This window comes from Taurulus bubalis (genome assembly GCF_910589615.1).
Source record: "Taurulus bubalis genome assembly, chromosome: 3".
NCBI classification, from domain to species: domain Eukaryota; kingdom Metazoa; phylum Chordata; class Actinopteri; order Perciformes; family Cottidae; genus Taurulus; species Taurulus bubalis.
Genome location: NC_136591.1, coordinates 4,247,084 through 4,261,960, shown reverse-complemented (window position 1 = coordinate 4,261,960; position 14,877 = coordinate 4,247,084). Strand labels below are relative to the sequence as shown.

Genomic DNA, 14,877 nt, shown 5'->3' with positions numbered 1-14,877 from the left:
CGTCAGGTTGTACAGGCCCACGAAGCAGACGCCGCTCACGCTGTCGCCCTCGATCTTGTTCATGGCGAGCAGCGTGACGGTGAGCACACCGGGGATGCCCCAGGCGCAGGCGTGGAACAGGAGGGCCTTCTTCTCTATGGCCTCGCTGCCCCACTTGGGAACGGCCGCCAGGAACCAAGTGATGGTCAGGATGACCCACCAGACGCTGCCGGCCATGGTGAAGAAGTACAGCACCATGAAGAGGAGGGTGCAGGCCTGGGAGAGAGAGAAGGTCAACATCCGTATCTAACACAAACAAAATGGAGTCGCGGACGGATGTTTCCTTACTTTATTATGGGAGCCTTGGGTCACCGTTGAAGCCCTGAACCTCCCGGGACTCGCCGCGTTGCAGGAAACCTTGTCCTCCAACAGGAACCCGAGGAAGAACACCAGGGACACCATCATGTAGCACACGGCGTAGAAGATGATCGGGCGCTCCGGGTAGCGGAAGCGCGACACGTCGATGAGGAAGGTGAGGAAGGTGAAGAGGGTGGCGGACAGACACACGATGGACACCACGCCGATGAAGTAGCGGGCGAACGTCAGCTCCTCGCGGGTGAAGTACATGTTGGAGCAGGGGGGCGAGCAGTCGCGGACCCCCATGAAGGAGTAGCCCAGATCGGGGTCCATTTTGAGTTCCCTCGGACACCAGAAGCCGTAGTCCCGCTGGACGGAGACGGGGGAGTCCGTGGCGTCCGAGCCGGACAGGAGGTCCACGGGCCGCGGGTAGGGCGCGTCGCAGTCCGGGAACCTGAGCGGGACGAGACACGGCGAGGGCCGGGTTATTTCCTGCCAACGCCAAATTACTGCCAACCAGTTACTGCCAAGCGTCGCACTGCTTTTGAAGATTGATGAATACATTTTCCAAGGCAGCAGGTGATTAGCGCCTACATAAGTGCAGTAAAACGGAGAAGAAATTAAACTTGTTGAGGCTTGAAAACTGATTTCATTTCCACTGCACTATCAAGCAGCTGAATACAGCTTTCTAGTGCAACGCTTTATCAAAAGCAGGGTTCATACACATTGTGACTAATGGATCTCCATGACTTTTCCATGACTTTAAACCAAATTTCCAAGACTTTTCCATAACTTTTAACAAAATGTTCATGACTTTTAAGCAAATTTCCATGAAAAAAGTCATGAAACCCATTGGTCACAATGTGTATGAACCTTGCTTAACGCAGAGTTCATACACATTGTGACTAATGGATCTCCATGACTTTTCCATGACTTTAAACCAAATTTCCATGACAAACGTTTAGTGAAATCTGGGTGTAAACATGAAAAAGTTTATTATTATGTAGTATTTCAACGAACAATGAGAATACAAAGCATACAGTAAACCTTAAGTGACACAAATGAATGAGACAATAGTTTGATTAAAAGAATAAACATTTATATAGATGCCTGTATGTATGCCTGTTTATATTTTGAGCGTCTTTCTTTTAAAAGCATATTAATTATTTCAAACTCAGCGTAAATAGACGTCATGAACACATGAATATAACACATTTACATGACTTTTACTAAACTTTTGGGATTTTATTTTTTGGGGCATTTTGGTGCCTTCGGGTTGAAACATCCACCTTCATGGTCTCACTTGTGATGACATGAGAATGTAGCTTGTGGCCGTCTGTGCTGCTGTGGTTGACTCAATGGGATTCAAACTAGTAAAATCAGATATCAGAGTTTCTGGAAAACATGGCATTCCTCTTAGCCTCTTCATTACACCAACCTGTTGCAGTCCATTTCCTGCGGCCAGCTGACGCCAAACATGTCCATGAGCTTGTAGCAGTCGCTCTTGGCCTGCAGGCAGAGGCGGCGGCAGGGCAGCGTCATGCGGCCGTACTCGGTGCACACCGGGGCGTAGAGCGCGCACAGGAACATCCGCAGCTCTGGAGAGCACTGCAGGTTCACCATGGGATGGAAGGGCTGCAGGAGGGGACGCAAGCGTCAATGCAACATTTGATTTCAAACAGTTGAGCAAGTTTAACACCGGAACCCCCGACTTCACAACGAGGGCCAGAGAGACGCACAAAGAGATCAGTGGAGCGCGACTCTGACACGTTCTGGAGATGAGCCCATGAAAACAACGCTGGCCTCTTTTCAATAATCCCCTCCACCCTTCAGACAGGAGGAGCACAACATGCTGGGACACACACACGCACACACACACATATGCTGGCAGGACCTTTGTGTTACAGGGAGGACCACGCTGTGGCTGACTGACACTGCGGCAACGCGCGTACAGACTCACACACACACACATACAGACACACACACAGACGACCAATCTTCACCAATTTCTCCCACTACTTCCCTCAACTCTCCACCATGCATAATATACATGCACACACACACACACACACACACACACACACACACACACACACTGGCCCCACCACACACAGACGCAAACACACACGCTGACAGGACCTTTGTGTTACAGGGAGGACCATGCTGTGGCTGACTGACACTGCTGCAACGTGCATGCACACACACACACACACACACAGACACACACACACACGCACACACACACACACCAAAGCCAAGTACTGACTGAAGTATATTATATACTTGCTAACACACCCAGCATAATGGCCTCGCACATAAAGCCGGAGCCAAGAGGCGGGGGAGCAGGAAGCATCTGTGGGCGAGTTGTTAATATGCAAATGCAGCAGTGTGTTGGTGTGTGTACACATCTGAGAGCGCACGGCTACATGCGTCTGTGAGCGCACGGCTACATGCGTCTGGGAGCGCACGGCTACATGCGTCTGGGAGCGCACGGCTACATGCGTCTGGGAGCGCACGGCTACATGCGTCTGGGAGCGCACGGCTACATGCGTCTGGGAGCATGCATTTGCATTCAGCTCAGTGTTGGTGTGTGATACAGAGAAGCCTCCAGCCACACCCAGTCATCAGACTAACGCTGCACACCTCCCCCAACGCTGGAAGACAGCGGGTCGAGGAGGAGGAAGAGTTAGAGGGATGTTAACGGGACACGACCCCGTGGCGTAAACAAGTTCAACATTACGTTCTGCCGTTAACCAGCAGCTGAATATGTAACGTTACAGGTGACTTTAAACCTTTTGAGCACCAAGCCCCCCATATGGGGGCGCTGGGGTTGGACCTCTTGTTCCCTGTGTTCAAGTAGTCGTATGAGCCCTCTGTGAGTTCTAATACTTGTGTATTTTCTATAATTTTTTTCAGAATTTATTTGTTAAAAAAAATGTATATTTTTAATAAAATCACTTTAATACCATATTTTGATCATAACTATGAACGTCCAGCATGATCTGAGCAAGATTTTCCAAAAATGCCTCCTCGAGCGGTACAGCGTTTTCAAACTGTATGGTTCAGGGCTTAACAACAGCCCACATACTAATAGGCTCGTTCGAGATGAGCCAGTTCTGCGCAGAATCGATCGGCGGCAATCGGTGTGCAATGCATGCCGGTTAGATTTGTGTCCGACTTGATCCCGACTTGCTCTGACGTCATGCACACGTGATCAACGATACTCTCACGAGATCAAGCCGGCCGTCGATTTCAGAGCCAGCCGCTGCAGTAGCTCTCCACGGACTGCGTGGCCCAGTGCATGATGGGAAACGCCTGGCTGTCTCCACATCAGAGAGCTGATTGGCTCTTAGAGCTGACAGCAAACACCACGTGTTGGAGAAAATCCTTATTTTATGTGTAGTTGTAATACTTAACGCTGGATTGTTGACTATTCGTCTCATGTTTGATCTTAAAACATATCTTGTGTGGTTGATAATACAAAATCGTATTTATGTAACACATATCAAAACTACTAGTAATGTATTTCACAGGCAGACATAAAAAGAACAAAGGATGCAGCTACACATACATTTCTACATAAATATATATTTACAAACACATGAATGAATCCAAACGTGATCCGTAAACTACAAGTAGACAAAAGTTCGGAACTAACAGGAAGTCATTTTTTCTGTGAGATTAGGACCTAAAGAATCGCAAAAATCACACTAAAACAAAGCATTGGGGTGTTACGAAGGAGTTTCAGTCAAAAAACTGTGTCGTTCGGTTAAAAAATGGTAAAATTATGTATTTTATGCCAAAACTTTGTCTGAATGGTGCACGCTGAGACTTGAAATATCCGTCTGCTTCTGCTGGTTTTAGGACTGTGAGTGGAACAGGAAGCCCAGGAAATGTGAGACGGAGGGAAAAAAAAGAAGAAGCTCCGGCCGTTTTGTGATTTTTCAGGTACTAATAGACGGTCTATCGTGCTTATATCTTTTGTTTAGACTCCCACAAGCCCGTAGGGTTACGGAGATGTGTTTGTTAGTGAAATCCAACTTTGTAAGGGGTACTTATTAAGGGTTATTAAGGATTTTTTTGTTCCGGTATAATAGGCGCGGGGGAATTTTCGCGCACGGTTTCCAAAAGGTTACTGATGTGATTTGAGCTAAACTACTCATATTTCTATCTTCTGATCGTGAACTCTGTTCAGGAATCAGGATCTCATACTTTTGTATATTTATGAGGCCATTTATATAAATCTACACGCATGCACGTCAAAACTGCTGTGCTGTAATCAGAAGTGAGAAAGCTCAGTTATTACTGCACAGACTCAATCTTTCTGCTTTACATGCGGTTCATCTGCAGACGGATAAATGAGATGACTCCTCTTGGTTCGTTTGTAAAGAGTCTGCGTGAACAGGAACCGGACCAGAACTAAAATGCAGCAGTGTATTATTTATATAGGAACCCAGCGGGTGAGATATGCTATTGAATTTCTGCACATTCAGAAGCTGCTTCACTGACAGTCAAATGATACGGCTCAGTTGTATTTGTTTTGTTAAAGGAAAGATAAGATCTTCTTTATTTGTGCAACCAGAGACAGTAAAAAGAAACAAGATCAAAACAAGTATTATAAATAAGCAGATAAACAATAAAAAAACAGTAAATAATCCACTATAGCTGAAATATAATATATACAGACAGAATAACTATTATGACTATGAACAAATACTGGTATTCATAACAGAACCTACAGGAATAATAAACACTATTAAAATAGTTTGACTCACCTCATTGTTGTTAATTATATTTAATTTAAATCATGATATCTTTTGTGTAAATTAGTATTATTACTATTTTTGGTACTTTAAGTATAATTTTGGTGCTAATACTTTGTACTTTTCTGACCCAGATGGAAGCACAAAAAAACAACCAATCTCAAGATGGGATTTTCTGAGCAATCCAAACATGAAATGAGAATTGGAGTCTGCTGTTATACAACTGGTCATTTAGACTGAACACGGATATTTGGAATTAAAAAATCCCTTTAATCCATAGTACACAGCACTTGTTTTTTTTAGCAGCCACATGATCCCACGTCTGTCTCCCGATTGCGTTTGACGGCTCATTGTGGTCTCGCTGGTTTCCAGCTCATTCTGGCTCATTCTGGTCTTGCTGTGAAACCAGCGATACCACAATGAGCCGTTGAACGCAAGACACGCGGAGACAGACGTGGGATCATTGACTGTTAGTGAGGGATTAGGGCTTGTGTTCACATAACGAGAGTCTTAACCCAGCTGAGTGTTCATCCGCACGCAGTTTAGATGACTTACACGCCCGTCAGAGCTGAGATCAATCAACCAGTGGATCGTGTGATTCCTGTACAAATGGAGTCATCACGTTTCATTGCACATGGACGTAAGCGCTCATTGCATTGCATGTATGAAGCATTAACACAGTCACCATGAGACTATACACACTGCAGAGCTACGCCATCAATCCAGTCGGACACAGTATTGCAAAAAGCCATCAAGTAACGCTTGACGGGTTCTACGGGCGCGGTCTAGGTGTGTGTGTGTGAGACCAGTGTTTGTTCCACGGATGTAGAGAGACGGGGCCTCGATTCACTGCTATGACAGTTGCTCAGTGGCGCGTGAAGAAAAATAAAACATTGACCTCCCACTATGAAATGACTTGGATTCAGAAAACCAGCAAATATTCACATTACTAAAGCTAGAAACCATAAAGTTGCTTGACAATAAAATGCTACTTTTCTGCCCATCAACAACGTTATTCATCAACTAATCGTAAAGGAAATAATCCATATAATAATAATAATCCATCAGTTATTTACAAAGTAGTTCAGAAAACCTAAACAAATCCATTAAGGTTGTACCTGTCGTTTGCTGAGCAGGAAGTGTTTGACTCATAAACAGCAGCAGTTTAAAATGAATAAAAGAAGACACGTAGAGTCAAATACTAAACTGAAACCGAGACTAGAACCCCTGAACACCTGGAGAAGCCCAAACTTCTCAGAGCTGTGGATCCACACGGACAGAGCTGTTAGAAAAGCCTTTAAAGGGCTTCACAGGATTATTCAAAGAGACGCCATGTAAACCAACGACGACTCTTGAAATGAAATATCTTGAGAAACAGAGAAAAGAAAGTATGCTGTTAGACAACAGACATTCCTCATCCTCCCAGTCAGTACTGGGAGCTCCTGCACGACTCCTCTCCCTGCGGCTGCGTTGCTTTGTGGCGTCCATGACTGCATCAGCGCCGGCTAGCCACTCAAACATGATCTAATGCAGCTAAAGCGAGCTCGCATCTTCAGTTTATTCACTCCTCCACTCCGCTTTGACTCCCGCAGGCTACTGATGTGCTCCATAGAGCACAGTGTACTGCAGTGTACAGTGCACTACATTGCACTGCAGTGTACTACAGTGTACTGCAGTGTACTACAGTGTACTACAGTGCACTACAGTGTACTGCAGTGTACTACAGTCACCGTGTACTACAGTGTACTACAGTGTACTGCAAACAGAGATGCCACGGGGAACTTTAGAATAAATATATAGGCTACATATATAGGCTACAGGGAGCGATGATCTATGAGTGGGAAAACGATTCGATTCTCTTCCTATTCATCATGCTTCCCTTTTTTCTATTTTTACACTCCTCCATCATCTTCTCCTCCTCCATCTCTTCAATATCTCCATTCGGCCATTTTACCATGAAGCCAGTGAGTGTGGGCCGGACTCACTGGTGGTGGACGGGACATATGGCTCGTGGCAGCGTTGCCCAAACGGCTCCAACCACCGAGACCCCGAGTCCCCGCGGACCCTCCACTCTCTCCACGGGGATTTGACGTTAATGGGCACACTGGGAACAGCTGGTGAAGCACTGGTCCGATGAATGGGCCAGGGGTCTGTCATGGCGCTTTCCACCCCGTGTCAGGAGAATCGAGCGTGTAATACACAAGTCTGGAGCGGGCCTTGGGGGGAGATATGCTAATGCAATTTCAGCTTCACAGTCATTACTTATTCATGAGAGTTTGTTCTGAGATTTTGGGATTTGTGAAAGTGTGGAATAATAATAATATGCCACACCAAGCTCACACACATTCAGATGTGTGCTGGAGAAGCAGAGACTTCTGGGACGCATATATATATAGTTATGTATGTACATATATATATAGCCAGTTAACTGCTGCTTTGTTCAGTACCTGTCAATGCTGTCACAATCGACATATATTTCTATTCTAAAATGACATTTCTAAAATAAAAACGTGCCGTGAGATACGGTCTAAAATATATAATCACAATAAATTGTCACAACAAGCCAAGAAGAAAGGTGGCTCCGACAAGCTAAATCTAAATGTTTGAAATACTCAAAGACCAAATCTAAAAAAATGCCAAAAACAGATAAGTAATAAAACATAGAAGTCAAGAGACGAGGAAGACTAAACTGGAGAAAAAGGCCACATGCTATTTCACGGCTCGTTTACTGGATTTAATATTTAATTGCCTCCACCTGGTTGAACTCCTGGGGGAATCGTCTCTGATCACATGTCAAATATCAGCGGCACATCTGCATTTAGTGCATACTGAATATGTCATTTATAATACTAAATACTGAAATCTTTCACAAACTGAAATGAGGATATAAAATAGGGGAAATAGTTTTTTAAATGCTCTTTACATCGCCATGCAGTTCAATGTGCTGAACATGCATTTGCTTACTGAACATGTGATTTTGCATATTTCTCTCTCGTCTCCAAGCGGTCTGCCTTTGAAGAACGGAGAAAAACAGCCGTGACCTCCGTTTCACCTCCATGAATATCTGAGATCTGTTTTTCTATCAGTGGTATGAAATATTAATATGGCCTAGTCCAATGAAGTCATCAGAGGGAGGCTGTGTGGCTTCCTGACGCTAAAGTCATTATCTGTTCATGGAGGTCAGAGTCTGCTGCTAGGAAGACTTTTTCATGACATTAAACCAAATGTCCATGACCAAACATTTTGTGAAATCTGGGTGTAAACATGAAAAAGTGAGTAAATGTAGTATTTAAAGTAACAATGAGAATACAAAGCATACAGTAAACCTTAAATGACACAAATGAATGAGACAATAGTTTGATTAAAAGAATAAACATTTATATAGATGCCTGTATGTATGCCTGCTTATATTTTTGAGCGTCTTTCTTTTTTTGCATATTAATTATTTCAAACTCAGCGTAAATTAACACATGACTTTTACAAAACTTTGGGGATTTTATTTTATTCAACGACTTTTTCCAGGCCTGGGAATAACCATTTAAATAAAATTCCATGACTTTTCCAAGAACCCTGCTCTGGTCTGTGTTGGTCTGCTCTTTTAGAAATACCTCCCAGTCACCTCTCTTCCCATCACACCCCCCTTCATCCTCCTTTCTCCTCTGCTGCCATTCCAATTCTGCAAATTTCCAAGCTCAGCGCCATGGCGACGAGTGATGCATCACCAGGGAGGAGGAGGAGGAGGAGGAGGAGGGTGGAGAGCAGGGTTCGAGGAGGTCAGGGTGCGGGGCGGAGGGGACCACCTCCCGGGAGGCAAGAAAGCCTCCGCTCCCTTTGTTAACAGCACAATTGGGACTGTTTCCTGGGCAACGGGAGAGGGGGAGGGGGAGGACAAAAGAGATGGGAGAAGGAGGGGGGGCGAGAGAGAGAGAGAGAGAGAGAGAGAGAGATGGGTTGACTGAGTCAACCGTGTCATTCACCGCTAAGAAATGTTTGAAAACCTTGCGCTCTGACAGTGTGCAATGTCCATGTAGACACACACACACACTCGCAAACACACACACCCTCATCCTCACCCTCACACACACACACACACACACACACACACACACACACACACACACACACACACACACACAGAAAGGTTGTTGTGGACCAGCGACTTGCTCTCTGGATGTGCCTCTCTTTCAGTCTACTGCCAATAAACACGGTGTTGGACATTAAATAAAACAAGAGGCTCCTTTATAGCCTGGGTCACGCTGGGTAGGATTTATCAGACCATGTTGTCTCTGTGTGTGTGTCTGTGTGTCTGTGTGTGTGCGCTAAGCTGGGAAACATCTTCACTACTTTACACAATGAGCATGTTGCATGGTGTACTATTTAGTTCACTGCAGCCCGTTTTAACAGACTGGCAGCATTATCAGCATTTTACTGAAACTCTCTCTCACACACACACACACAAACAAACACACACACACACACACACACACACACACACACACACACACACACACACACACACACACACACACACACACACACACACACACACACACCCTTTACAAATCCATTCACACAGCAGGGTGGAGTATCTGGGTTATTCTACGCAGCAGCTGTAACATGACACAGTTTATCTGAATGCGTTGTAAACCTGAGACAAGAGGCTGATTTAAGGACCTGAAAGGAGGAGGAAATGAGTGGAAGTAGGACAGAGCAGATTAAAAACAGACTATTGATTGGTGTGTGTGTCCCTGCTCGCCCTTCACACAAAACAAAACGCTAACAACATGGGAAGCTGAAATCAAGAAAGGCCTTTTTCAATTTCCTCATATTACTAGAAATGTCTCCCTGTCGCTAGGCAGAATAACCTGGTCTGAGAGACAGAGCCGGACGTCATAGGGCTTGTTTATCGTCACTAGATTTCCAACCGTCATCTTTTATCTTGCCGCCATTCAAAATGATGTGCTGGCTTGGCTTTGGCTTCATGTAAACAAGCCCCTCTGATAAATCTAATTTAATTAACGTGTCCCATCTGGCCTCAAAGGAACGTTCAAGTCTTTGTCTTGAGAGATATCTGACATGCCTGCCAAACCAGAAACAATATATGTGTATATATTGTAAAGATAGCACACGTTTTCTGCATTTAGCTGTAGAATTAAGCTGTAGAATGAAGCAAATGCACATTTTCCACGATAAAACAATATTTAACATTTGATTTCAGTATTTCATTTGAATTCTTCATGTAAAATCCGTGCTGTGTTTTGCAGGTCCAACATCGCTGGAACAATAATGAGAACGTCGACACACGGGTCATTGTTAGAAAAAGCATTTCTCAGAAGACAAAGTAACGTTTAGAACAATATCCTGACATCTGCCTCCACATTCCGCCAAACAATTCCTTAAAAGGAACTGCCAATCTAGTGGCTCCCTTGTCATCTAACCGTATTAATAAAGAAAGCAGTCTAGATATCATACTGAAGCAAACACAGTTCCTAGCCCACGCTGCTATACACTGCATCTATCTCCAAAGAAAGGTTTTTTTTACCCCCGATCTTTTTTCTTTTTTTGGAACGCCAGTCAAATCCGCCACGCTCCCACTTATCTGGTGTGAGTCATTGTGCCGCAGAAACAGGCGATATTTCCCAGCCCCGAGGCCGCTGTCCCACTTCAGCTGCGAGGTCATCGAACGGTCAGCAATGATGGCGGAGGACCGACACCGACACAGAAGCTCCTGCCTGCACCAATCACCTCCGGCAGCAAATATGTAGTTAAAAAATGTATAATATCCCTATGTAAATCTGGTCTGTTAATGTGTTTTGATGCTTATTCCTCAAATGCCATTGTATCCCCACAGTAAACATCAGCCTGAGATGAAGTACGCTACAGTGACACTCAACAAAGTCACGACTGTTTGCTGTCCTGGCTCCTCAATGGTGGAATGAGCTCCTCATTGACATCAGGACAGCAGGAAGTCTCTACATCTTTTGTCGCAAACTAAAAACACACCTTTTACTGCACCTTGAATAAGGAAAATAGCACTTTAGTAGCTCTTAAATGTCTCTTACTGATAGCACTTTGTAGTTTAACTTTATTGAAGAAATTGTACTTTCTTGATTCTTGTTGTTCTGAGTATGTACTCATGGTTGAATGCACTTATTGTAAGTCGCTTTGGATAAAAGCGACAGCTAAATGAAATGTAATGTAACGTAATGATGGCCATATGTCCGGTAAACCAAAGAAAATGAAGCACCGAGAAAGTTTATAACGAGATTGTGACAAATTGGGCTCGCTTTCCCCAACAAAACAGGAAAACCTTGAAAAGACCTTGAGAAGCGAGACCGGAGGAAAAGGGAATTCAGAAAGACACCACTTCAGGGGGTTTGGACAAAAACTGCAAGAGCGGCAGGCGTTGGTCCTCTTCCAACTCCCAGCTCCTCCACGGTGCGGGGCATTCATCATCATTACCACGGCTATTCAGCGGACCTAATTCCCTTTAAAATCAACTGTCAATTCTCATTTGGCTGCCCTCAACATCTTACGAGCTTTGAATTCTCCCATGAACTGGATCTAGGGCGAGTTATCTGGAAAACAAGAGCCGAACCGAGGCGGGGTCTGTCGTTATTTCCCTATCGGGGTTTGTGTGCGTTTTCCAAAACCCAACTACCGTTTCTGAGCTCTAAAAGAGACTTAATTGCGGCTCCGTGACCAATCGAAGTGAACACCGTCTAAACCAGAAGTGCCTCTCTCTGTTCACTGAGATTAGGTGCCAAAAAGCGAACCCAGCAGTGGGTTAGTAGCATCTCCTCAGTGAGAAAACGGTTCCACCCAAACCACGGACATCTATCTGATTTACACGGTCAAAATTCGGAACGCTTTTTCTTTAAAAACCTAAACAAAATCCAGAGGACGAGGGTGAATAGAAAGGACACGCCGGGTATGAGCGGGCAAGAGAGGTGGGATGCAGCTTTTCCAAACGCGAGTGCAGCCGTGATATGATGCGATGCCGCGGTCAGACTCGGTTACATAAGCCAGGGTTTTCCCCTCCATGCCTCCGGCTCTCACTCGCTCAAAACGAGCACGGCGAAGTGCAGCAGATGGTCGCCAGCGCTCGGGCGCACATCACCGCCGAGTCAAAGGGTAAAAGTGATGGAGGGAATGAATAATGTGAGATAAGTAAAGATGGATGGACTGACACACACACACAAACACACACACGCACACAGATGTTTCAGCCAGTCTGATGTTGTGGTGCAGTTCGGCCAGTAATTGCTAGATAGATTGAGCTTCCAGAGGGATCAGCCGATCCAAAGGATGGGATTAAGCTAACGAGGTGATGCATCTGCTCCGTGATTGTGTGTAAATGCCTAACCCGTCATTTCAGAGGATGACGCAGACACAACAGTCTAAAGATAATCTAAAGGCTATAGGAACAATAAAGCAGGGCCTAAACACAGGAGGCCGAGCTTTAATCCTTCATCTGAAGCACAGTTTGGTATCTTCCCTCCCAGGATAAGTTGACTAACTGCTCAGAAGCCGGTTATGTAAAATGACTTTGATGTGAAGAGTCCCTGCATGTTGTGGTAAATCTCCCAGTCTGTCAACATGCCAGACGGTGGCCAGAAACCATTTTAAGGATTTAATAATTCACTGTGCTCATAGCGTCCAGGGGCAAGTATTAAAACTGGATTTTATGCTTAATTCTTTGGTAATACATTCCCAGTCCCTGGAGCGAGAAGAGACAAATTAAAGTAGGCTAGCTTTGATATCACAGACCCCGTGAGCCTCGGTGGTAGCTATGTGGGCTACTGGTGTCTACGGGCCGCAGACGCACTGAACCAGTTAGGAAGACGATCCCGACTGCTGGGAAGGTGTGGGTTTTGTAGTCCGGCTTCACAACACTGTGAGGCTCTGACTAGAGTAAAAGAACAGTGAAAGGACCAGAGGAAAATGCTCAGAAAAGGTCATTGAAGGGAACAAAGTAGGAGGGCTGAATGGAAGAACACGGGAGAAACGGAGCATTCCTGAAGAAGATATTGAAGGTGCCCCGTTTTTCATCAACGCTTTCACATCTCCAAAATATACAGTATTTGGGGAGGAAAACGCAAATGTTTCAGACTGGCACTTCTGAACAAAATCCAATATTTTATTATAAATTCTAACAGATCGATTAGTCGATCTGTAACGCTGAATTCCTTCACAAAGAATCAAAAGCACCACTTTATCTGGTGTTTAGCAGCGATGTGCTCACACGTTTCTTGGAAATAAATCATACGGCATAATGAAAACATAAAGAACGACTAATCAACTAAAGAAATCTCGAAAGTCGACCTAAACCACCGATGAATTGTAGGGGCGGGTCTAGTCATAACTAAGTATGCCCAAAATATGCAATGACTCTTTGTTCATGTGTAAGCCCACTTTATGTAGGCCAGTAGCTATTGATGTTCCATATCCATATCTTTAATACAAATCTATTAAGACAACAGCAAAGTAAGAATACAATTCCTGCTGAAATTTGAAATTGAATTAGCTATGCTCAATTCAAATTTCCCAACCCACTAATAATCTACCATAGTCAATGGAATATCAAAAACCTATGAAACATCCATCCCAATTTCCCAGAACCAAAGAGGACAAATTAAAATGTATTGATCAGCATTCTACTTTTTATATCGGTTGTAAAGATAAAAATCATCCAACTTTAGAAGCTGAAACCAGAAAATAGAAAAAGGACTATAAGGATGAATCAATTATCAAAACATTATCATGGAACTCTTGAGTGGCTGAAGGTTTGAACTCTGGAGAGATTCAGAGGAGAGAAAAGCTAGAGCTGGAACAGAAGCGGGACGAAACAGAACCGGGCACGGCGTAAACAATAAGATGCAATAAGCAATGTACGGACGCGCTAACGCTTGTGAATAATAATTTCCACATTTTACCTATATATATATGACCCAGATATAAAATGACGTGTTAAGTGTGACATACTGCCATTTGTAAATCCATTTGATACAGGCAATCCCTTTGCTGTCTGAAATTTGACAGCTTTAAATTGACTAATTCATATGAGAAAAATAAAACGGGGTGCTATTTGTATGTTTACCTGTATTTCATGTCGGATGAGGTGAATCTTAATTTCCCAGCATTTATCATTTTTGTTTTTGAAACACACCTAGACACGGCGCTTCCACTGATCTCAAAGCTGCAATGTTTCAATCCCCACCACTGTCTGTTGTGGTCTACATGTGTTTAAATACCACTAGTGATCATTAGCACTGAAAATCAACAGATACAGTATGTGTCCCACAAACAGAGCTTCAGAGCTGCAGCAGCGGTGCACCTTACCTCCATAGCGAGAGCCGCCGTCTGCTGGTCGTAGTGGTTCAGCACGTTGGGCATGTAGGTGGAGTTGTAGGGCAGCCCCTGGCACATGCGCAGGGTTATGGGCTCACAGGTGAACAGGCTGTGGCTCTCCTCCGTCGCATCCATGGGGATGGCAACGCACGGCGCCAACATGGACGCCAACAGCACCCACAGGAGATCCATGACCGGCCCGTACGGCAGCGGGGGAGGATGAGGATGGAATCGAGGTTAGGAAGAAGGGTTGAACCCAGGTAGCCGCCGGCTCTCTGGTCGTCTCTCCCTCCTCTTCGGCTCACAGAGAAGCAGTGCGAGTCGGGCGGCGTGGTCCGTCACGGCCATGACTGAAGCTGGCTGCATCCATCGCTGCGGGGAATCCGGACAGCGGCACCGGTGTGTCACAAGACCTTCATCGCCGGCT

The 14,877-nt window shown here is 44.8% G+C and overlaps 1 protein-coding gene across 2 annotated transcripts in view; it reads right to left on the bottom strand.

The window, feature by feature from the left end:
- Positions 1 to 14,642, bottom strand: part of fzd3a (frizzled class receptor 3a) — a gene marked incomplete at both ends in the record, with an annotated part of 25,544 nt that extends 10,902 nt beyond the window's left edge. The window contains 4 exons of one of the 2 annotated variants that reach the window (XM_079216021.1): positions 1 to 255; positions 328 to 790; positions 1,775 to 1,971; positions 14,442 to 14,642. The exon at positions 1 to 255 is cut by the window's left edge and continues 45 nt beyond it. In XM_079216021.1, the coding sequence (XP_079072147.1) occupies positions 1 to 255; positions 328 to 790; positions 1,775 to 1,971; positions 14,442 to 14,642 (1,116 nt within the window). Of the gene's footprint in view, positions 256 to 327; positions 791 to 1,774; positions 1,972 to 14,441 lie in introns of those variants that run through there. The other variant, XM_079216022.1, reaches the window with a different exon arrangement.
- Positions 14,643 to 14,877: the final 235 nt, after the last annotated feature.